The sequence below is a fragment of the Aquarana catesbeiana genome, linkage group LG03 (assembly GCF_042186555.1).
Source record: "Aquarana catesbeiana isolate 2022-GZ linkage group LG03, ASM4218655v1, whole genome shotgun sequence".
NCBI lineage: Eukaryota > Metazoa > Chordata > Amphibia > Anura > Ranidae > Aquarana > Aquarana catesbeiana.
The window spans coordinates 733,650,253-733,676,133 of record NC_133326.1 but is presented as its reverse complement, the minus strand read 5'-3'; the positions used below and the strand labels follow the sequence as shown (position 1 = coordinate 733,676,133).

At 42.9% G+C, this 25,881-nt stretch overlaps 1 protein-coding gene across 2 annotated transcripts in view; it reads left to right on the top strand.

Annotated features, from left to right (window-relative positions):
* LOC141133843 (NACHT, LRR and PYD domains-containing protein 3-like) overlaps positions 1-25,881 on the top strand; it is a 185,916-nt gene that overhangs the window by 73,771 nt on the left and 86,264 nt on the right. For both annotated transcript variants that reach the window (XM_073623418.1, XM_073623419.1), the window contains exon 7: positions 22,306-22,476. In XM_073623418.1, coding sequence (XP_073479519.1) covers positions 22,306-22,476 — 171 coding nt within the window. The remainder of the gene's footprint in view (positions 1-22,305; positions 22,477-25,881) is intronic.

Below are 25,881 nucleotides of genomic sequence, written 5' to 3'. Positions count from 1 at the left end.
AGAAGAGGAGGGGGTGGAGGAGAGAGGTGTGTCACAATCATTAGCATTTTGGAGGCGTGGTGGCGGAACAACCTCCAACACTACTGCACCTTGTCCTGCATTCTTCCCAGCTGCCAGCAGAGTCACCCAATGCGCCGTGAAACTTAGGTAACGTCCCTGTCCATGCCTGCTGGACCATGAGTCAGCGGTAATATGCACCTTAACGCTGACCGCCCTGTCCAGCGAGGCATGGACATTGCCTTCCACATGCCGGTAGAGAGCCGGAATCGCCTTCCGTGAGAAAAAGTGGCGTTTGGGTACCTGCCACTGAGGAACCGCACATTCCACAAACTCACGGAAGGGGGGCAGAGTCTACCAACTGAAAAGGCAGCAGTTGAAGTGCTAGCAATTTTGCCAAGCTAGCATTCAACCGCTGGGCATGTGGATGGCTGGGAGCAAACTTCTTTCGGCGGTGCAGCAGCTGGGGCAGGGAAATTTGCCTGGTACAATTTGACTTCGGTGTACCAAAAGCAGATTGCCCACAAGTACTTGGCTGTGACACACCTAATTCTACACCTTCATTCCTCTCAGTGCAGGTCTCAGAGAGGACTGAAGGTCTAGTGGGGTTGCAAATCTCAGCTGATGAGGAGCAAGGAGAGGTCCTCTTTGTTCTTTGGTGTGGGTCTTTTAGATGCGCTTGCCAACGAACTGCATGGCAGGTCAACATATGTCTGGTCAAGCATGTGGTACCCAAGCGGGAGATGTTTTGGCCACGTGAGATACGCTTGAGACATATGTTGCAAATAGCAGCGGTGCGATCTGATGCACTCGTCTCAAAAAAGGCCCACACCAAAGAACTTTTTGAATAACGCGCAGAGACTGCAGCGCCCTGCACATGTGATGCAGTCAATGTGCTGCCCTTAGGCTGGCCCCTGGAGGGCATCCTGCCTTGTTGGTGATGTGCCGCCTCCTCCTCCTCCTCCTCCTCTCTCCTATCAGGCACCCACGTTGAGTCAGTGACCTCATCATCCCCTCCCTCCTCATCCCTGGAGCAAACCTGGCAGTATGCTGCAGCAGGGGGAGCATGACTGCCAGATTGCTGTCCTTCTTGGGCACCCCCTCTGTCCGTGCTCATGTTACTGCCTTCATCGAGCTCAGTATCATCATCAGAGCCTTCCAAACGCTGGGCATCCTCCTGGAGCATGTACCCAACACTGTGGTCAAACAGTTCGAGGGACTCCTCAGGAGGACATGGTGGAGCTAGGGAAGGAGTCACTGATGACATTGAGCCGAGGGAAGAGGCCGCTGCTTTGCCAGACAAAGCACCCTGGGCATGGGTGAGAGAGGATGAGGAGGATGAGGACGGCTTGGTCATCCACTCGACCAAGTCTTCCGCATGTTGCGGCTCAACATGGCCAGCTGCCGAAAAAAAGGCCAAGCGTGTCCCATGGCCACGTGCTGATGAGGATGCACCGTCTCCACGACCAGCACTAGACACAGAGCCTGCTTGCCCTCTCTTATTGGCTTGTGACTGTCTGCCTCTCCTTCTTGGCCTTCCAGACATACTAATGGCCTGTAGCTGCACTAAGCTGGGATATATATATATATATATATGTACTGATACTGCAGCTAGCAAAATCAACTGCCTGCCTGTAGTATGAGAACACCACCAACCTTCTACAGATAGCTTTAGCTGAACACTGTGAGGTGGACGCACCCCACTAACTTGTAGGTTTAGCTGAACACTGTGAGCAGGACGCACTGCACTAACTGTAAATAGTCTAGCTGCCTGACCGTGGTACTAATAGGATCAAAAGAACACCAGTCATTTTCTTCAGGTAGCTTTATATACTGTAACAAGACAAGCCTGCCTGTCAGTAGGAAGATAACAGGAACGGATCTAGCTGAACACTGTGAGCAGGACGCACTGTACTAAATGTAAATAGTCTAGCTGCCTGACCGTGGTACTAATAGGATCAAAAGAACACCAGTAATTTTCTTCAGGTAGCTGTAAATACTGTAACAAGACAAGCCTGCCTGTCAGTAGGAAGATAACAGGAACGGATCTAGCTGAACACTGTAAGCAGGACGCACTGCACTAAATGTAAATAGTCTAGCTGCCTGACCGTGGTACTAATAGGATCAAAAGAACACCAGTAATTTTCTTCAGGTAGCTTTATATACTGTAACAAGACAAGCCTGCCTGTCAGTAGGAAGATAACAGGAACGGATCTAGCTGAACACTGTGAGCAGGACGCACTGCACTAAATGTAAATAGTCTAGAAGATAACAGGAGCGGATCTAGCTAAACTGAATACAGTGTATATATATATATATGCAACACCTGGGATGCATATATATACACAATACACTTTAAGTGCAGCTAACTGACTGACTTTCCTGTCTAATCTAGCTAACTCAAATGAAATGACACTGTCTCTCTCTCTCTCTCTAAGCACACCGGAACACACTGCACAGGGCCGCCATGCAGGCGGCCTTATATAGTGTGGGGCGTGTACTAAATCCCCTGAGCCATAATTGGCCAAAGCCTCCTTGGCTTTGGCCAATTACGGCTCTCTGTTCAGGCGGTGCTGTGATTGGCCAAGCATGCGGGTCATAGTGCATGCTTGGCCAATCATCAGCAAGCAATGCACTGCGATGCCGCAGTGAATTATGGGCCGTGACACGGCACGCGAATTTGGCGCGAACGGCCCATATCGTTCGCAATTCGGCGAACGACCGAACAGCCGATGTTCGAGTCGAACATGGGTTCGACTCGAACACGAAGCTCATCCTTATTAAGCAGATTATAGAACAATGATATTCCTTTAGTCTTGGTGTTAGGCTTAGTATAGTATTGTGTTACTCTCCATGGTGATGTTATGGTGGTATTTAAGTTGGAACGGATAAAGTGTTTTATCTGTAGATAGGTGTAATATTCTGAATTAAATAGGTCATATTCTATCTGTAGGGATCTAAAGGTTCTGGGAGCTGGGCCTATCATTATGTCCTCTAATCCCTTTATCCCTTTTTAAACCTATCTGGTTACATTTATGTCAGGTATGATGGTGGGTAAACTTAGGAGCGGCAGAGGAAGTGAAGAAGGTTTGGAATCCCGAAAGGAAGTGTTCAGGAGTATTTTCCAAGCCTAAAGAGAGTCTCTTATGGTAGGGGTCAGTGATGTGGATTGTAGGGAGTTGTGTTGGCTAGCAATGGAATCATTGGTATAGATTGTTTCCCTGCATTTGAGTCTTTTCAAGTTCTTCCCACCTAGTACTGATACTTTGAGGAAACCATGTTTTTAGTTGCGTTAGGATTGACACAATGTAATATTCCTAAAATATTGCTAGTCCCACTCCTCCTGCTTTCCTAGTTGTGGTTAGTCTAGAGAATGCGCACCTCGCCTTCCTGCCTTGCCATAGATATTATTGATTGGGCATTATTAAAAAGCTAGTTAGAGTTAGGTACAGTCAAAGGGAGTGTTCTGAACAAGTACAGGAATTGGGGAAGAAGGATCATCTTAAAGGCTGCCAGCTGACCCGACAAGGAGAGTTCTGTTTTTGCTAGGTCCTGGAGTTTGGGACGTAACCTGTCCAGGAATGGGGAATAATTTGCCTTGAACAGCTCTTCTACTTTTGGTGTTACTGTAATTCCTAAGTAGGTTATCCCTGTGGCGCTCCATGTATATGGATACAATTCCGAGAGTTTGTGTTGTATTGTAGGAGGGATATTAAGTCCTAGAATGCATGATTTGGTTTCATTTACATTGTGGTAAGAAAGGCCGTTAAATATTTGTAATACCTGGTGTACCAAAGCCAAAGAAAGTTTCTACATCTGTGAGCATGACAATGATGTAATCAGCAAACAAGCTGATGGTATGTGATGAATTGTGGAATTTAAAACCTCTTATGTGGGGATGATTGCGAATGTAACTCGTCAGAGGTTCCGTTAGTAAATTAAAGATTAGTGGCGAGAGTGGGCATCCTTTGCGAGTTCTATTCGTGATGTTAAATGGGGTGGAAAGGGAGCCAGAAGTTTAGACCTTGGCAAAAGGTTTAGTACTGTATATAAGGCCATAATTGCTGAGAGTATTGGACCTGTAAAGCCAAAAGCTTCCAACACCCTGGATAAGTACCCCCAATGGATCCGGTTGAAGGCCTTCTCTGCATCCAAAGCCAGAAGCTAAGAAGGCGTGCTGTGTATTTTTGCATGGTAAATAATGTTTATTAGGCATCTTGTTGCATCAGTGGTCTGGCATCCCTTAGTAAACCTGGATTGGTCTGGATGTATAAGCTGAGGGAGAATATCAATTGATTGTAAAGCAATTAGTTTGGCATATTGTTTTAAGTAATTTTTAAGGAGTGATATAGGTCTAAAATTCTGGGGAGTAGATGGTTCTTTCCCTGGCTTGGATAAGGTTATTATTAATGCCTTTAACATTTCTGGGAGGAAGGATGAGGAGGCAGTTGCAGCGTTATATATGTTGGCCAAGTAGGGTGATAGTACTTGTTTGAAAGTCTTGTAGTATTCCCCAATATAACCATCTGGGCCTGGGGATTTATTTAGTGGCAATGTATCAATTGCTTGAAGCACTTCTTGATTCGTGAAGGGTGCATTTAGATGGAATAACTGAGCTGGGGTTAGCTGGGGGAGGGACACTTTTGTTAGAAAGTTATTAATTGATTCAGGAGTAGGGATGAGCTTCGAGTTCGAGTCGAACTCATGTTCGACTCGAACATGGGCTGTTTGCAAGTTCGCCGAACAGCGAACAATTTGGGGTGTTCGCAGGAAATTCGAATGCAGAGGAACACCCTTTAAAAGTCTATGGGAGAAATCAAAAGTGCTAATTTTAAAGGCTTATATGCAAGTTATTGTCATAAAAAGTGTTTGGGGACCTGGGTCCTGCCCCAGGGGACATGGATCAATGCAAAATAAAGTTTTAAAAACGGCCGTTTTTTCGGGAGCAGTGATTTTAATAATGCTTAAAGTGAAACAATAAAAGTGTAATATCCCTATAAATTTCGTACCTGGGGGGTGTTAATAGTATGCCTGTAAAGGGGCGCATGTTTCCCGTGTTTAGAACAGTCTGACAGCAAAATGACATTTCAAAGGAAAAAAAGTAATTTAAAATTACTTGCGGCTATTAATGCATTGCTGGTCCGACAATACACATAAAAGTTCATTGATAAAAATGACATGGGAATTCCCCACAGGGGAACCCCGAACCAAAATTAAAAAAAAAAAATTACGTGGGGGGTCCCACTAAATTCCATACCAGGCCCTTCAGGTCTGGTATGAAAATTAAGGGGAACCCCGCGCCAATTTTTTTTTTAAAAACGGCGTGGGTCCCCCCAAAGATACAAACCAGACCCTTATCCGAGCATGCAACCTGGCAGGCTGCAGGAAAAGAGGGGGGGACGAGAGAGCGCGCCCCCTCCTGAACCGTACCAGGCCACATGCCCTCAACATTGGGAGGGTGCTTTGGGGTAGCCCCCCAAAACACCTTGTCCCCATGTTGATGAGGACAAGGGCCTCATCCCCACAACCCTGGTTGGTGGTTGTGGGGGTCTACGGGCGGGGGGCTTATCGGAATCTGCAAGCCCCCTTTAACAAGGGGACCCCCAGATCCCGGCCCTCCCCCCTGTGTGAAATGGTAAGGGGGTACCCTACCATTTCACAAAAAAACTGTCAAAAATGGTAAAAATGACAAGAGACAGTTTTTGACAATTCCTTTATTTAAATGCTTCTTCTTTCTTCTTTCTTCTGTCTTCTATCTTCCTTCATCTTCTTCTGGTTCTTCTGGTTCCTCCTCCGGTGTTCTCGTCCACCATCACCTCCATGGCATCTTCTTCCCTTCTTCTCCTCGGGCCGCTCCGCATCCATGGCATGGAGGGAGGCTCCCGCTCTTCTCTTCATCTTCTTCTCTTCAACTTCTTGTCTTCATCTTCTTTTCGGGCTGCTCCACATCCATGATGGCATGGAGGGAGGCTCCCACTGTGTGACGCTTCTCCTCTTCTGACGGTTCTTAAATAACGGGGGGGGGCGGGGCGGTTCTTAAATAACGGGGGCATCAGAGGGGGCCCCTGCCCCCCTCTGACGCACGGGGATGTGATGGGATTTCCCTGTGCCATTCCCCGTGATGCCACAGGGAAGTCCCGTCAAGTCACCGTGCGTCAGAGGGGGTGGGGTCACCGGGTGGCCCCGTCCCCTGATATTTAAGAACCGTCACAAGAGGAGAAGCATCACACAGCGGGAGTCTCCCTCCATGCCGTCATGGATGCGGAGCGCCCGAAAAGAAGATGAAGAGAAGAAGATGAAGAGAAGAAGATGAAGAGAAGAGTGGGGGCCTCCCTCCATGCCATGGATGCGGAGCGGCCCGAGGAGAAGAAGGGAAGAAGACGCCGCAGAGGAGATACTGGACGAGAACACCAGGGGAAGAACCAGAAGAACCAGAAGAAACAGAAGAACCAGAAGAAGAAGATGAAGGAAGATAGAAGATAGAAGATAGAAGAAAGAAGAAAGAAGAAAGAAGAAGCATTTAAATAAAGGAATTTTCAAAAACTGTCTCTTGTCATTTTTAACATTTTTGACAGTTTTTTAGTGAAATGGTAGGGGTAAGTACCCCCTTACCATTTCACACAGGGGGGAGGGCCGGGATCTGGGGGTCCCCTTGTTAAAGGGGGCTTCCAGATTCCGATAAGCCCCACGCCCGCAGACCCCCACAACCAACGGCCAGGGTTGTGGGGATGAGGCCCTTGTCCTCATCAACATGGGGACAAGGTGTTTTGGGGCGCTCTCTTGTCCCCTCTCTTTTCCTGCATCCTGCCAGATTGCGCGCTCGGATAAGGGTCTGGTATGGATTTTTGGGGGGACCCCATGCCATTTTTTTTTATTTTGGCGCGGGGTTCCCCTTAATATCCATACCAGACCTGAAGGGCCTGGTATGGAATTTAGGGGGACCCCCCACGTCATTTTTTCATTTAAAATTTTGGTTCAGGGTTCCCCTGTGGGGAATTCCCATGCCGTTTTTATCAATGAACTTCTATGTGTATTGTTGGACCGGCAATGCATTAATAGCCGCGAGTAGTTTTAAATTACTTTTTTTCCTTTGAAATGTCATTTTGCTGTCAGACTGTTCTAAAAACGGGAAACATGCGCCCCTTTACAAGCATACTATAAACACTTTTATTGTTTCACTTTAAGCATTATTAAAATCACTGCTCCCGAAAAAACGGCTGTTTTTATAACTTTTTTTGCATTGATCCATGTCCCCTGGGGAAGGAGCCAGGTCCCCAAACACTTTTTATGACAATAACTTGCATATAAGCCTTTAACCACTTGCCGACCGCCTAACGCAGATATACGTCCGCAGAATGGCACAGGCAGGCAAAATCACGTACCTGGTAGGACCCCCCCCCCGGTGCCCGAGGCAGTCGGCTTTGGTCTGGCAGCGATCAGAGGTGAGGGGGAGGCCATCCATTCGTGGCCCCAACTCGCGATCACTCCCAGCCAATGAGAATCGTCCCCAGCCTGTGTGTAGTACACACAGGCAGGGGATGTGATGTCATCTCTCCTCGGCTCGGCAGTTTCCGTTCCGGCGCCGAGGAGAGAAGACATCTGAGTGAGTGCACAAACACACACACACACAGTAGAACATGCCAGGCATACATTACATCCCCCAATCCCCCCCGATCGCCCCCCGATCACCCCCCAATCACCCCCCCCCCGTCACACTGACACCAAGCAGTTTTTTTTTTTTTTTTTTTTTCTGATTACTGCATGGTGTCAGTTTGTGACAGTTAGAAGTGGTAGGGCAGTTAGAGTTAGCCCCCTTTAGGTCTAGGGTACCCCACTAACCCCCCCTAATAAAGTTTTAACCCCTTGATCACCCCCTGTCACCAGTGTCACTAAGCGATCATTTTTCTGATCGCTGTATTCGTGTCGCTGGTGACTCTAGTTAGGGAGGTAAATATTTAGGTTCGCCGTCAGCGTTTTATAGCGTCAGGGACCCCCATATACTACCTAATAAATGTTTTAACCCCTTGATTGCCCCCTAGTTAACCCTTTTACCACTGATCACCGTATAACTGTTACGGGTGACGCTGGTTAGTTCGTTTATTTTTTATAGTGTCAGGGCACCCGCCGTTTATTACCGAATAAAGGTTTAGCCCCCTGATCACCCTGCAGTGATATGCGTCGCCCCAGGCAGCGTCAAATTAGCGCCAGTACCGCTAACACCCACGCACGCAGCATACGCCTCCCTTAGTGGTATACTATCAGAACGGATCAATATCTGATCCGATCAGATCTATACTAGCAGTTTAGGGTTCCCAAAAACGCAGTGTTAGCGGGATTGCCCCTCCGCCCGGCCCAGCCCACCCAAGTGCAGTATCGATCGATCACTGTCATTTACAAAACACTAAACACATAACTGCAGCATTCGCAGAGTCAGGACTGATCCCTGCGATCGCTAACAGTTTTTTTGGTAGCGTTTTGGTGAACTGGCAAGCACCAGCCCCAGGCAGCGTCAGGTTAGCGCTAGTAGCGCTAACACCCACGCATGCACCGTACACCTCCCTTAGTGGTATAGTATCTGAACGGATCAATATCTGATCCGATCAGATCTATACTAGCGTCCCCAGCAGTTTAGGGTTCCCAAAAACGCAGTGTTAAAGGGATTGCCCCTCCGCCCGGCCCAGCCCAGCCCACCCAAGTGCAGTATCGATCGATCACTGACACTTACAAAACACTAAACACATAACTGCAGCGATCACAGAGTCAGGCCTGATCCCTGCGATCGCTAACAGTTTTTTTTTGGTAGCATTTTGGTGAACTGGCAAGCACCAGCGGCCTAGTACACCCCGGTCGTAGTCAAACCAGCACTGCAGTAACACTTGGTGATGTGGTGAGTCCCACAAGTGCAGTTCAAGCTGGTGAGGTGGCAAGCACAAGTATTGTCCCGCTGCCACCAAGACGAAGACAAACACAGGCCCGTCGTGCCCATAATGCCCTTCCTGCTGCATTCGCCAATCCTAATTGGGAACCCACCGCTTCTGCAGCGCCTGCACTTCCCCCCATTCACATCCCCAAACAAATGCAGTCGGTTGCATGAGAGGCATTTTCTTTATGTCCTCCCGAGTACCCCTACCCAATGAACCCCCCAAAAAAGATGTTGTGTCTGCAGCAAGCGCAGATTTAGGCATGACACCCGCTATTATTGTCCCTCCTGTCCTGACAATCCTGGTCTTTGCATTGGTGAATGTTTTGAACGCTACCATGCACGAGTATTAGCGTAGGGTACAGCATTGCACAGACTAGGACACACTTTCACAGTGTCTCCCAAGATGCCATCGCATTTTGAGAGACCCGAACCTGAAACCGGTTACAGTTATAAAAGTTACAGTTACAAAAAAAAGTGTAAAAAAAAAAAAAAAAAAAAACACAAACAAAAATATAAAATAAAATAAAATAGTTGTCTTTTTATTGTACTCTCTCTCTCTCTATTGTTCTGCTCTTTTTTACTGTATTCTATTCTGCAATGTTTTATTGTTATTATGTTTTATTATGTTTGCTTTTCAGGTATGCAATTTTTTATACTTTACCGTTTACTGTGCTTTATTGTTAACCATTTTTTTGTCTTAAGGTACGCCATTCACGACTTTGAGTGGTTATACCAGAATGATGCCTGCAGGTTTAGGTATCATCTTGGTATCATTCTTTTCAGCCAGCGGTCGGCTTTCATGTAAAAGCAATCCTAGCGGCTAATTAGCCTCTAGACTGCTTTTACAAGCAGTGGGAGGGAATGCCCCCCCACCCTCTTACGTGTTTTTCTCTGGCTCTCCTGTCTCAACAGGGAACCTGAGAATGCAGCCGGTGATTCAGCCAGCTGACCATAGAGCTGATCAGAGACCAGAGTGGCTCCAAACATCTCTATGGCCTAAGAAACTGGAAGCTACGAGCATTTTATGACTTAGATTTCACCGGATGTAAACAGCGCCATTGGGAAATTGGGGAAGCATTTTATCACACCAATCTTGGTGTGATCAGATGCTTTGAGGGCAGAGGAGAGATCTAGGGTCTAATAGACCCCAATTTTTTCAAAAAAGAGTACCTGTCACTACCTATTGCTATCATAGGGGATATTTACATTCCCTGAGATAACAATAAAAATGGTTTAAAAATAAGATAAAAAAGCAAAAAAATAATAAAGAAAAAAAAAAAAAGCACCCCTGTCCCCCCTGCTCTCGCGCTAAGTCGAACGTAAGCATCGGTCTGGCGTCAAATGTAAACAGCAATTGCACCATGCATGTGAGGTATCACCGCGAAGGTCAGATCGAGGGCAGTAATTTTAGCAGTAGACCGCCTCTGTAAATCTAAAGTGGTAACCTGTAAAGGCTTTTAAAGGCTTTTAAAAATGTATTAATTTTGTTGCCACTGCACGTTTGTGCGCAATTTTAAAGCATGTCATGTTTGGTATCCATGTACTCGGCCTAAGATCATCTTTTTTATTTCATCAAACATTTGGGCAATATAGTGTGTTTTAGTGCATTAAAATTTAAAAAAGTGTGTTTTTTCCCCAAAAAATGCGTTTGAAAAATCGCTGCGCAAATACTGTGAGAAAGAAAAAAATGAAACGCCCATCATTTTAATCTGTAGGGCATTTGCTTTAAAAAAATATATAATGTTTGGGGGTTCAAAGTAATTTTCTTGCAAAAAAAAAATATTTTTTATGTAATCAAAAAGTGTCAGAAAGGGTGGGTGATGTGTGACATAGGCTTCTAAATGTTGTGCATAAAATGCCAGGACAGTTCAAACCCCCCCAAATGACCCCATTTTGGAAAGTAGACACCCCAAGCTATTTGCTGAGAGGCATGTCAAGTCCATGAAATATTTTATATTGTGACACAAGTTGCGGGAAAGAGACAATTTATTTTTTTTTTTGCACAAAGTTGTCACTAAATGATAATTTTGCTCAAACATGCCATGGGAATATGTGAAATTACACCCCAAAATACATTCTGTTGCTTCTCTTGAGTATGGGGATACCACATGGGGATACCACATGTAAGCAAATAGCTTGGGGTGTCTACTTTCATAAAAAGGGGTCATTTGGGGGGACGGGTTTGTGCCACCTGGGCATTCCATGGCCTCCGAAACTGTGATAGGCAGTGAAGAGTGAAATCAAAAATTTACACCCTTAGAAATCCTGAAGGCGGTGATTGGATTTCGTGTGCCCCGTATGCGGCTAGGCTCCTAAAAAGTCCCACACATGTGGTATCCCCATACTCAGGAGAAGCAGCTAAATCTATTTTGGGGTGCAATTCCACATATGCCCATGGCCTGTGTGAGCAATATATCATTTAGTGACAACTTTGTGCAAAAAAAAAAAAAAAATTGTCACTTTCCCACAACTTGTGTCAAAATATAAAATATTCCATGGACTCAACATGCCTCAAAGCAAATAACTTGGGGTGTCTACTTTCCAAAATGGGGTCATTTGGGGGGTTTTATGCCATCTGGGCATTTTATGGCCTTCAAAACTGTGATAGGTAGTGAGGAGTAAAATCAAAAATTTACGCCCTTAGAAATCCTGAAGGCAGTGATTGGTTTGGGGGCCCCATACGCGGCCTGGCTCCCAAAAAGTCCAACACATGTGGTATCCCCGTACTCAGGAGAAGCAGCTGAATATATTTTGGGGTGCAATTCCACATATGCCCATGGCCTGTGTGAGCAATATATCATTTATATGGTTATTTCATTGGCTGTTTACCCTGATCGGGGATGCGCTGTTTCCGAGGGACAAGTGTCATCCCCGATCGCCGTGGTGCCCGCCCCCGGGGGCGCGCAATAGCGGATAATCCTGATCACATCATATGATGTCCGATCAGGATTATCAAACCACTTTTCCGCCGTCAATATGTAATAGGGCAGGCGGCAAGTGGTTAAACTCAATCTATCCAAAACCGAACTTATAACTTTTCCTCCCCATATGCCCCTTCCCCTGATCTCTCTGTCAAAATCGATGGCACAACTATAAGCCCATCCCCACATGCCAAGGTTCTTGGTGTAGTCCTGGACTCTGAACTCTCCTTTAAGCACCACATCCAATCACTGTCCAAATCCTGCCACCTCAACCTCCGCAACATCTCCAAAATGTGCCCTTTTCTAACCAATGACACCACAAAGCTCTTAATTCACCCGCTGGTCATCTCTCGCCTTGACTACTGCAACTCCCATCTTATTGGCTTACCTCCACATAGCCTATCACCTCTTCAATCCATCATGAATGCTGCTGCCTGACTCATCCACCTTACCAATCGCTCTGTCTCTGCTACCCCTCTGTGTCAATCCTCTCGGCCAAAGAATTAAATTCAAAATACTAAAAACTACGTACAAAGCCATCTACAATTTAGCCCCCAGCTACATCACTAGCCTAGTCTCTAAATACCAACCTACTTGTTTTCTTCGTTCCTCTCACGATCTCCTGCTCTCTAGCTCCCTCATCACCTCCTCCCATGCTCGCCTCCAGGACTTTTCCAGAGCCTCCCCAATCCTATGGAATGCCCTACCCCAATCTGTCCACTTATCTCCTACTCTATTAACTTTTAGATGATCCCTGAAAACCCTTCTCTTCAGAGAAGCCTACCCTACCCACACCTAACAACTGTATTTTCATTTTCTCCATCAGCTCATCCCCCACAGTTATTACCTTTTGTTTCCACTTGACCCTCCCTTCTAGATTGTAAGCTCTAACGAGCAGGGCCCTCTGATCCCTCCTGTATTGATTTGTATTGTAAGTGTACTGTCTGCCCTCATGTTGTAAAGCGCTGTGCAAAGTGTTGGTGCTTTATATAAATCCTGTATAATAATAATAATAATAATAATAATAGGGAGAAATGTCACCCCCATGTGGACAATGAAGGTATGCTAATTTGATATTCTGTGTCGCTGCAAAGTTGTCTATATGTACAGAGCTCCCTCTTGTGGTCAAGTTTGGAAGTGGTTTTGTTATGGAACCTGTGTAAAAGCTGTGTATCTTTAGTACTCACAGTATGTAGCCCTTTTAGTGCCATAGTGGGATGAGAGGTCCTCTGGGAGAGGTCTTTATGTTGAAGTATCTGTCTCATAGTGGATTTTCTTGTATAAGGTGATACTTGGCATTTTAAAAAATTATATAAAAAAGATAAAATTGCCGTATTAAGAGATCTCCAGTTACCCAGAGAGGTATAAACATTGTGTATTAACGTTCAAAACCAGATAAGGGTAGTTTGTACCCGAATGCAGCACACTGCTGCTCAGTTAAACTCTGAGTAAACTCGGGTAAGTTTGTGTAGGAGAGAGAAGCTGCAATCCCAACCGTGCGCTACCCTCTTACTTCTGGATATGCCCTCACACAGCCTGGCAGCCAGATGCCCCCAGAATATGCCCAATCTCTGGCCTATCAGCCTGGGGCATACGACACACATCCACCCAGACAGCGGTCCAGGTGGTACAGAACACAGATCACCTGACTCCACCCAAACATATAGGTGCTCCCAGCAGGCCAAAAGATTCAAGAAAACTCCTGCCCATTGGCTGAGATACCCCATATACTCATAACCTGACCTTGGGTTGCCCTTCTCATATCTAGTACCACCAAGTACTCGGCCACCTAGTAGTAGAAGAGAAAAGTGCAACAAGGCCAAACTTAGGGAGAAATCATAGGATCTCTATCAATCAACCAGGATAACTACTCCTGGCAAGTAAATTTGTGAGGAGCTCCCTGCCTAAGCTACACGGTGCTACATCCTCCTCCTGCCCAAAAAACTACATCTCGGAGTTTGCAGAAAAAGTAATTTTTCAGACCTCAAGCCTGAGAGCGGATGTTCTAACAAAAACTGGGATAGGTGGGGAAACAGGGAAAGAATAACAAATAACAGTGTATGTGGCGTGCCACATGAAATAAACATTGTATTAAAACCATGAGGTAGTAGATCACATATGACAAGGAAATATCAAAAATAGTTCTGTACAGCTTTAAAGTAAACAAGAGCAATGGTATTGCTTCCTGACTATCAATCTAATATATACAGTAATAATAAGATATAGAAAGGATTAGTGTTGTGGTCCAGTTAGATTCCTGTCTCTCCTGAGACACCTGAAAGAGCGTAAACAGCAATGCAAATGCATCCTATCCTATGGTAACATGGTGCAGTATATACATACGTGATTAAGCAAGTTTCAATTGTCCTCAGCCAAAGACCCCATAGCAGTGTAAATACACCCTATAGAATATTGCATTATTTAAAATTTCAATATATAAAATATATAAAAAAAATTCAATAAGCATATATTTATTGGTTTGCGCAAAAGTTATAGCGCCGTATACAAACTATGGTATATTTACTGGAATTTACGCAGCTTTTAGTTTATGACTGCCCATCTCATTTCTTGAGGTTCTAAGATGACAGGGCAGTACAAACCCCCCAAATTGCCCAATTTTGGAAAGTAGACACCTCAATGAATATACTGAGAGGCACGTTGAGCCCATTGAATATTTTATTTTTTGTCAAATTGAGAAATGACAAAAAAATTATTATTTTTACGCAAAGTTGTCACTGAAATTATGTATTGCTCACACATGGCATGGGTATATGTGAAATTACACCCCTACATACATTCTGCTGCTTCTGAGTACGGAGATACCAAATGTGTGAGGCCTTTTGGGAGTCTACAAGACCCCGAAAACCAATCACGGCCTTCAGAATTTCTAAGGGCGTAAAATGGTGATTTTACTCCTCACTGTGATGTTTTAACACAAAGTATAGGCAGACAGCAAGGAGCTTGAACAGGAGCCTGGTGTGTAATCAGCAGCATCCATCTTACAACTACCACAGCTCCCCGTCCTCAGATCACATGACTAAAACTGGTAAATGTTTCTAACATGCATAAGGAACTAGGCATAACAATTGAACTTGAAGTTTAACATAAGGCATACACATCATTACATCTGATCTTCCCTCTCAATTATGAAACATTTAATATGAGACAAAGTCTCTCCATTCTTTTGGTTTAATAGCTCGACCACAGCGAGAGAAAGTAACCGCTGGCTCATCATCCGTAGGATTGGTGTCCAGTTGAGAGTTACTCCCAGCATTATCACATGCTGATACGTTTATGCTGTCCTCGGTATCCTCAGTAGACTCAATATCCATGTTTAGGAGTTTTGTGCCATGATGGGCTTGTTTTTTATCTCCATTGTCATTTGGTTCCTCTAATGCTGTATCCGCGGCAGTGTCTGGACGAAGATGACACCTGTTTTGTCTCAGGTTTTGTCCCCACTTGGTCTCAATTATATAAAATTTTTGTGAATTGGCTTCTCTGATAATTCGAGCAGGTTCCCATGTATTCCCAGTGACTATGTATTCCCAGTGACTCTCAGCAGAGAGTGGACAAAGGGATTTTGTATATTTATCAAAATACAGTTTTTGCCTTTTCATGTTTATGATCCTCTGAGCTGATACCCGATCCTGTGGAATAGACTGAGGCTGCAATTTCTGTGGTGCAATAGGCACTGTGGTCCTCAGTGTTCTACCCATTAGCAGCTGTGCAGGTGAACATAAACCTTCAATAGGTGTTGCATGATAGTTTAACAGTTCTAGGTACACATCCTGCCCTGATGATTGCGCTTTCAGTATAATGGATTTGGCTATGCCAACATACTTCTCTGCTAGACCATTGGCCTGTCAGTGATAAGGGCTTGTGGCTTTGTGCCTGATTTCCCATTCATGCTGGAAGCACTGGAACTCAGAACATGAGAATTGTGGGCCATTATCAGACACAAGTTCTTCACACACTCCATGTCCTGAAAGTATTGTTTTGAAGGCTCATATGACTGTTGACACTTTGAAATTTCTCAGCTGCACTAGCTCAAGGTATTTGCTGTAGTCCACTACTATCAGGTAATGGTTGTTCTCAAAATGAAAAAAGAATCTGTATCCAGTCTCTGCCATGCCCATGAGGGAGCATTCCATGGTGTAAGAGGTTCTTTTGCATTGTGTTTTTGAAATGTCTGGCAGGTTTCCCATTTCTTCACAAGTGTCTTAATATCAAAGTCCAAATTAGGCCAGTAAACCAACTCCTGTGCTCTGCGCTTACACTGAGTGATGCCCAAATGTCCCTGGTGAATGTGTTACAATATTTCTGCCTGCTGTGACTTAGGAATGAGAATATGATCACCCATAAATATATTATCCATACGAATGTATAGCTCATCTTTCATAGGCCAGAATCCCTGTAGTTCAGGACACAGCTTCTTTCGTTTTTCTGGCCAGCCATTGCACATGACACAAGTTAGTTTTTCTAGTACTTTATCCTGTTTGGTGTCTTGTCTTATCTTCTCCAGCCATACATCCTATATTGGAATGTTCACTAGTACTGTATGTACTTGTTTATCCAACTCAGGTTCATCCCGTGTTTCATGTCCTTCTAGAAACACCCTAGACAGGGTATCTGCCATTGGAAATTCCTTTCCAGGCTTATACTTCACTGTGAGATCATACTGCTGTAATTTCATAACCATCCGCTGCAGACGTGGAGGTGTAGAAGCTAGCGATTTCTGTAGGATGTACTCCAATGGCTTGCGGTCCGTTTCCACAAATACGGGGCAAACATATATGTACTGGTGAAATTTCTCACATCCATTCACAATGGCCAGCATTTCTTTCTCAATTTAAGCATAATTGGCTTGTGTTGTGGTCAGTGCCGTGAAGCATATGCCACAGGATGTCCTTGTTGAGTCAGTACAGCACCTAGCCCAAACTGGGATGCATCCATTTGAAGTACAGTGTCACAGTTTACATCAACATATTTCAGTATTGGCCCTGGATGTTTAGTGATCAGTTTTTTCACTTTGTCAAAAGTCTTTTCCATGTTTGCATCCCAACACCAAACAGCATCCTTCTCTAGCAGTGTACGTAGTGGTGCTATCTGTTGAGCAAGGCCCCGAGAGAATTTGGATAGATAGTTGAAAATACCTAGTGATGTCTCCGGCTCCTTTCTGGAGGTTGGGGCCTTCATGTTAAGAACTGCTGTAATCTTATTTGGATCAGGCTTCAAGCCCTCTTTGGTTAGTAGGTGTCCAAAATATTCTTGTACCCCAATTTGCATTTTGTTTGGATTGAGTGTAATATTCTTCTCACGACACTGATTGAGCAAAGCAGTAAGGTTTTTGTCATGCTCGATTTGATCCTTTCCATAGACCAGCAAATCATCAACTATTACTTCAACACCCTGTAGACCAGAGATAAGTCGGTGTGATTTCTTTTTAAATATTTCCTGTGCAGACGCTATGCCGAAAGGTACCCTTGTGAAGCGCCATCAACCCAAAGGGGAGTTGAAAGTGGTCAAGTAACTGCTGGCTTCATCAAGACGCAATTGCCAATAACCAGAATGGGCATCTAGTACACTAAATACTGTTGCTCCTACTAGCTTGTGCGCTATATCCTCTATGGTGGGGAGTTTGTAGTGTTCTCTCATTATGACTTTGTTCGAATCACGTGGGTCAATGCATATACGAATTACACCTGTCTTCTTCTTCTCCACCACAACCATAGAACTGACCCATTCCGATGGTTCTGTGATTTTTTTCTACTACTTCCAGTTTCTCCATCCTAGTGAGTTCTTGTCTGACTTTATCCATAATGCCCCGTACACACGGTCGGATTTTCCAATGGAAAATGTGTGATAGGACCTTGTTGTCGGAAATTCCGACCGCGTGTAGGCTCCATCACACATTTTCCATCGGATTTTCCGACACACAAAGTTTGAGAGCAGGCTATAAAATTTTCCCGATCGTGTGTATGCAAAGTGCCACGCATGCTCAGAATAAATAAAGAGATGAAAGCTATTGGCTACTGCCCCGTTCACAGTCCCGACGTACGTGTTTTACGTCACCGCGTTCAGAACGATTGGATTTTCCGATAACTTTGTGTGACCGTGTGTATGCAAGACAAGTTTGAGCCAACATCCGTCTGAAAAAATCCTAGGATTTTGTTGTCGGAATGTCCGATCAATGTCCGACCGTGTGTACGGGGCATAAGAGTTAAAGGTATTCTCCTTGGGGCGTGAGTGACAGGCTGTGCACCCTCTTTTATACATATGTGGGTTACACCGGGGAGGCACCTCAGGCCCTTGAATAGATCACAGTACTCACAATTAATGTCAGCCTCTGTCAGACCTCTGTACCCACCATCCACAATCATTATGATATTCACAAGTCCAATCTCTTTACTTGTTCTGAGACCTAGCACGGCTGGGGCTTGTGTTTCTGTCACAAACAATTGTAAAACCTTTTCAGATCCCTTGTAAGAACATTTTGCATGACAGCCACCCATTACTTTCAACTTTTCACCCCCATATCCCATTAGTTTTTGGTAGGCCTTGAGTCTCTAAGGGGGATTCATTACTGAGGTATTCCAGGTATATGTGGCTTGGCACACAATTTACCTGGGCTCCTGTATCTATTTTGAATGTGAATGGAGTTTTGTTAGCCCCTATCTGTAATGTTACATTTGCTTCATCTGCAGACTGATGAGTTTTCTGTACTGCTGCAAGATATATTGGGGTGCAGTCTGAGTCTGACCCTGCATTGTCATCATTGTCCTCTATGGCATGTACAGACTGTGTATTTGACCTTCCCGTTTGTGAAGACAGTTTACACACCCTGGCAAGATGTCCTTTTTTCTTTCATTTGTTGCATATCTGCCCCCTTGCAGGACAGATGCTATTTTTATGGTGCATGTTTTCACAATATCCACACGCTTCTTGTGTGTTACTTGTCCCAGGGCCATAGGTGCCCTTTATTCCTTTGTATGCTCTTTCTTGCCCATATCTGCTGCAGTGATTTTCTATAGCATTAATCTGGAGCTGTGTTCCTTCCAGTACCTGCATGTCCTTTCTTGACATTTCATATGCTCTGGCAATCCTTATGGCTTTCTCAAGATTTAAGTCCTCTTCCTGCAACAGCTTTTCCTGAACTTCCTTAAACGTACTGCCCATCAGAATGCGGTCTTTTATCATATCTCCGGCATCATAGAAAGCACAGTATTTGGCAAACAAGCACAGCTGTGTCACCCATTCATCCACAGACTCGCCTCCACACTGGTTCTTCTCATAAAACAGTTTCCTTTGCACTGTGGAGTTTCTCCTTGGGTTTCAGTATGTTTCAAACTTTGCAAACAGTACCTCTGTTTTCTTTTTGTCCTTTTGTGATCTCCCCACTTGCTCGCCAGGCTCGGCACACATTGCATCCTTTTTGTCCCACACATTTCAGAATATGAGCTGCTTTCTGCTGATCGGTCAATTTGTCTGCATCTGGTCCTGCAAACACAAGTTCTATCAGCTCCCTCCATTGTGACCAATTTTCAGATACCTTCCTGATTGCAAATCCAAGAAAGGAATGTTCTTTGTATTGCTGTTTGCTGCCATGACTCTTCTGACCTGACTTCTGGTACCATGTGATGTTTTAACACAAAATATAGGCAGACAGCAAGGGGCTTTAACAGGAGCCTGGTGTTTATTCAGCAGCATCCATCTTACAACAACCACAGCTCCCCACCCCCAGATCACACGACTAAAACTGTTAATTGTTTCTAACATACATAAGGAACTAAGCATAATTATTGAACTTGAAGTATAACATAAAGCGTATACATCATTACTCCTCACTACCTATCACAGTTTCGGAGGCCCTGAAATGTCAAGATAGCAAAACCCCCCTAAATAACCCATTTTGGAAAGTAGACACCCCAAGCTATTTGCTAAGGGGCATGGTGAGTATTTAGCAGATCTCATTTATTTTGGGAAATGAAGAGAGAAAAGGATTTTTTTTTTAATTTTTAAAACTTTGTGACAAAAAGCGAGATCTGCAAAATACTCAACATGCCAGCTTGGGGTGTCTACTTTCCAAAATGGGGTCATTTGGGGAGGGGGGAGGGTTTGTGCCATCTTGGCATTTCATGGCCTCGGAAACTGTGATCGGTAGTAAAATCAACAATTTACGCCCTTAGAAATCCTGAAGGCGGTGATTGGTTTTCGGGGTCCTGTATGCGGCTAGACTGCCAAAAAGTCTCACACATGTGGTATCCCCGTACTCAGGAGAAGCAGCAGAATGTATTCCACATATACACATGTCATGTGTGAGCAATATATCATTTAGTGACAACTTTGTGTAAAAATATATTTTTTTGGTCATTTTTCAGTCACTTGTGACAAAAAAGGCAGTCATAAACTAAAAGCTTCGTAAATTCCAGAAAATATACAGACGCTATAACTTTTGCGCAAACCAATAAATATACGCTTATTGAATTTTTTTACCAAAGGCATTTGCGTCGATTTATGACCGCACAATTACCGCATAAAGCAGCACAGTGCCAAATTGTAAAAAGTGCTCTGGTCATTAAGGGGGTAAATCCTTCTGAGGCTGAAGTGGTTAAGGTACAAAACCTTCATCCTTTACAAAATTGTAAAATATGTGGACAATTTAAACCGCCTCTGCCTCACATCAATCCGCGCCTTGGAATTACTCTGTAATCAACTGCAGCAGGTTCAAGCAGCTACTTTAAAAATTGAACATGTAATTAAACAATAAGACTAAAATCATAAATTATGCGAGCCAAGTCTCTGAAAAGAGCATGAAAAAGTGCACTGTGCCTGTGTTATTCGTCCCCCGGGAGGTGTTCCGGACTGCGCGCTGTATACAGCTAGTGTTTTTCGCTTCCTGGTTACCTTCCGTGGAACGCACACGTCACTTCCGGTAGATTACGACACTAGCTGTATACAGCGCGCAGTCCGGAACACCTCCCGGGGGACGAATAACACAGGCACAGTGCACTTTTTCATGCTCTTTTAACCTATTGTATCTGGTACGCATATTTTAAAAAGGGGGAATCTGTTTTTGTGTATTATTCAATAAACATCCTTAAGCAATATTACACTATATGGCATTTCATTTTCTCCCCATGTTATACTTACCGAGAGGGTCTTGCACCACCTGGTGGTTGAACTAAGGAGACGGCAAGTTTAAAGATTATTATCCAAAGGCTTGTGATTACTAAAATTGTGGTGAGTGCAATCTCACGGGGGGCGACCCCCTCACGCGGTGATCATTATTGGTGGAAGGATTTCTACGTACACCTTCATAACCACAGACTACACCTTCATCCTTTACATCCTCTAATAATTCCTGTAATATCCTAGTATATGATCTATATCTATGGAGATGATATCTGATTGCTGGAGACACTAAAGAATGGGGGATGGAAGAATAAAGCGCTTTAATGTGAAGTGTCCCCCATGTTAATGTAGAATCCCATTGTAAATGTGGAATATCCACCAATATAGTACTTACATCTCTAATGTATCCCAGAAGTCTCAGCACTAAAGGCTGGAAATGTATATCCACCCCTCCCCCCTACATTCTCTATAAGGGATCCTATTCCTGCCACAATCCGTTGATCTTCAATGGGAACTCCCGATTTGTGGACTTTAGGAAGGTGATGGAATATTGGGGTCACTGGGGTATCCACCATCAGAAATTCTGCTCTTTTATTTCATAACCCCCCCAGATCCTTTCCTTTACCTATCAATTTCAGAAGCCCCTGTATGAGACACTGTGTGAGGTCCTGCTTAATAACCGGGTGCATAAGGGGGTGACTGAGCTGTCACAGCGCCCCCTCTTTATACTGCGTAGACATAAGTACTACAACAGTCACCATCTCCAAGTTCCTCCATCAATGGGAGACCTGGATAGCCGATACAAGAAGCACCCCACTCACTTAAAGAAAAAATATATACTTTGCAATTACAGAACTACATGATGCTCCCCCAAACCCCAGTACTGACAAATTCGAGAGCATTACTCGATAGCCTACCTATTATCTGTTACTTGTTCCTTGTTCTGTATAGCCTATGGTCATTTAGCCACGACCACCGGTTGCAAATATCTTGCATCTTTCTGCATTTGCTAACTGTAACGCACTATATTTACATCTTGATTACAACCCTTGTAACCTTTCTGTTACCAATGTATACTTCTGAAAATGTTGTTTCTATACCTGTAAACTGTAAAATCTTAATAAACATCATAAGTAAAAGAAAAAAGAAAAAAAGTACTACAACAGCTTTACCTTTTTCAGCTTCCCTAATAACAAGATCTTTCCTCTGTATAACATTCTGTATATCCTGATATTCCGCTCTAGTGATGTTATGTTACATTTTACTAACTGGGAATAATTCCTCATATTCATCTTATAATATAATATCATGTGTCTGGATTTGTCTCTGCAGGTTGCATGGTTGTGATATGACTTCCTCCTGCTGGGATGATCTCCGATCCATTCTTATCAATAATCGATCCCTCACCAGACTGGATTTATCATGGAATAATCTGCAAGAATCTAAAATAAAATTTCTATGTGAGACACTCAGACATCCTGGCTGTACTCTGCAGACGCTGAAGTGAGAATTATCCTATAAATGATATAATATTCTGCGGGATTCTGGTATAAATCTTCTATGTGAGGGATCCAGACATGTCACCTAGATGAAAGTTATACAAAGACCGACTTCTGATTGGCCGGTTACACTGGGAGTTCCCATCATAGTCCTTCAGGTCAATCGCTGTTATTGGCTTTCATCCCCTCCCCCTCCACTGACTATCAGAGATCAGACTTTGGCTGGGTTCACACTGGAGTTCACAGCGGCTCACAGCAGGGGGTCCAGTGCGTCTCCATTCACTGTTTTAGGTCCAATTTCAGCCCAAATTTTGGGCTCAATTTGGAACTGAAACAGACCTGAAGATGCACAGGACTCCGTATTCTCTTCATTCAGTGACCAATCATGAATTGGTATTCATGCAGTTTATGCAAAAAACAAACAACTTTATACAGGTAATTGATACCAAAGCACCAATGCTGTGACTGGCTGGTAATACCACAAACCCAGTGCTGTAAGTATTTGTTGAAAACTAATACATTATTAATTTAATTGGTGCCAAATCTCCAGTGCTCCCATTTGAACTTATTTTCATGTATATAAATTGGTATTAATACACTTTATGTGAAGAACACACAACTTTATACAGGTGATTGATACCAAAGTACCAGAGCTGTGACTGATAATTTTTCCATTTGTTCTGTCAATACCCCCAACTGAGATTGCATCTGATTCAACCTGTCATGTAAACTACTTCTATTTTTCCAATGAACCCTTGTGGGTGGATTTTGGAAATCAGAAGCTTGAAGCATTTCAGACCCATCTGATTTAGAACCACTTTGAACTTTTTTTTTGGTCAGGCTGTTTATCTCTGTAATAATTTGTCAGATTTTTCCCATAATGAGTAAACCACCTTTTTACAAACTGTTTCTTTTTAATTGAGTTTTCAGGAACAGCTGGTATCTTTTTATCATCTGGATTGGGTCTAGCTTTCCTTTGATTGGGAGGACCGGAGTTATTAACAACTCCAGCATGACTACTTTTTGGAGACTCAATTTGTCCCTAAGTCTTTTTAAACTGAGCCTCAGCTATTAACTGAGACTAATTTCATTTTCTGCATCAGCAGGTCTGGCTACATTAGAAATATCTTCAGTATCAGTCGTTTTTCAATATTGCTAACTAACAAAGGCAATATCCAAAAAAATACAAATAAAATATATATATTTTTTAAAATGCCTATAAAATATATATAATTTGCACAATTATATTCCTTGTTTCAAACTTTAAAGCGGAGGTTCACTGACCAATCTTTTTTTTTTTCTACCATGCAGACACTGACATACTAGTAATGTAACACTCACTTGTATGGTGAATTATGTCCCCCGATGTCCGGTTTCTAATAAAAAAACAAACATTTAAAATTTGCAGACAGCCAGTTCCATCTTACTTCCTGGATGCGGTGAATGCTGACCTACTAGCATTCAGCACTCATTCCCGTGCATGCTCAGTGTTAACGGCGTGGGACACCGTAAACTTCCAGGTGTTCTGTTCCAGAAACAGACCCGCATCACACATCACTTCCGGTTTTGAAATCTCCCGAGATTTCACGGTGGTGATCCACACTGACTCCTGGGAATGCAGGAACTTAGCTCCCAGGAGACAGTGCGTTGCCCTCCCAGGATACAGTGTGCAGCAGGGAATAAAGAATAAACACGCCTACTCCCGCGAGACATTGAAACCGGAAGTTACATTATAAAGACCTAATTACAAGGTAAATAAACAGCAAAAAATAATGAATACAGTGATGTGCTAATATATATATATATATATATATATATATATATATATATATATATATATATATATATTAACTAAAATTCAGTGCAAAATAATATCAGATATATCTGGTGATGATACAAATAAAAAATATAAATTCAAATATCAAATATATTGGATTGGTGATACAAATGATGAGAAATTTTACCACAAGCTCTTGTTACAAAATACCATGTCTTAACACTTCTTGACGGCTTTGTAAATAGCTTTCTGTGGCTTTACCGACTATGAAAACAAACTAGGTGTTGATTCAACACATGTGATCTCTTCTCAAACAAATAGACCTTCAAGCTTACACTTTAAAAATGCACGGACAAAATGTTATACTGTGCACAGAGTTTGGTAATTTAACCAATACTTTTTTATGGTAAAGATAATTCTCTAATGAATTTTATGTTTAAACATATATCATAACAAAACCATTGATAAAGTCAGTTTTTGTTGAGATATACAACAATGTGTATTTCTCTATATTTGAAACAGAATTATTTCGTACTGCAGTTAGAACTAAAACAATTTCAACACTATGCTACAAAGTTGAAATGGTTTAGTAATGTGTATGCTAAATAATTCAATACCAAAAGATAAAACAGAAAATTAATACTTTACCGGAGATCTAAGAAACTTTTATTTTGAGAGATATCAGCTGTGTATCCCCCAAAAGAGATTTCTACCATTCCTACATTTCTCTGTTCTCCTTCCTTTCAGCTCTCCGTTGTATATACTCTATATTCCCCCCCAACGGGTGTGGAAATGCCTTTCGCATCAGGAGTGACGTCAAACACACGTCATTTCCTGCCCAAAATCTATATGGGCAATATCGAATGTTTTGCTTAACATACCAAATGTAATTCCCGAATAACTTTTGGTTTTAAAGAAACCATAAAATATCAAGAACTGTCTCTTATGTGTCAAACTTGGTAGACTTTGCATCTGTCCATTTGATATATGTCTTCTAAGAATGTCTAATCCACACAATTACCTTTCCCCCTCACATATCTGGAAGGTGAGATCATGTGTGGCTGTACATACAATAACCATTATACGTAATCTCACATTTAAAATTCCTAAAAAAAATAAATATTCATAGTATTATAAGCATGCTCTGCTTATGTTATTATAGATATAACAGTACATTTTTATGAATATATCCAAACAACATATTATGAATATATTTTGGAAAATATATAAAAAAAAATATAAACCAAAATAGGTAACATTGTTTAATTAATTATGCATATACTTGCCCTATTATAATGTAATATATAAAAGGAGTTTATGGCTAATTTATATATTTGCAATGTACAATTTATGGGTCATAATATAGTTTTAAATGAACCTATATCCTTTAGATAGTCATGAAAACAGGAAAAAAATAACTACAGTATACATCTTTCTGTTCATCTTGAAACCTGAGTCACATTCTCTTTTCTAACAAACATTCCTTTGGCAGATGCCTTATCTGATTTGGTTGTCAATTTGACTAAGACTCCTCAAAATGTATAACTTGAGAGAATGTGCACTGGATCCTTTAAGAGAAAAAAAAACTCTAGTAACAGTGTCTATTCATCAGCCATAAAATTAGTTTAACCT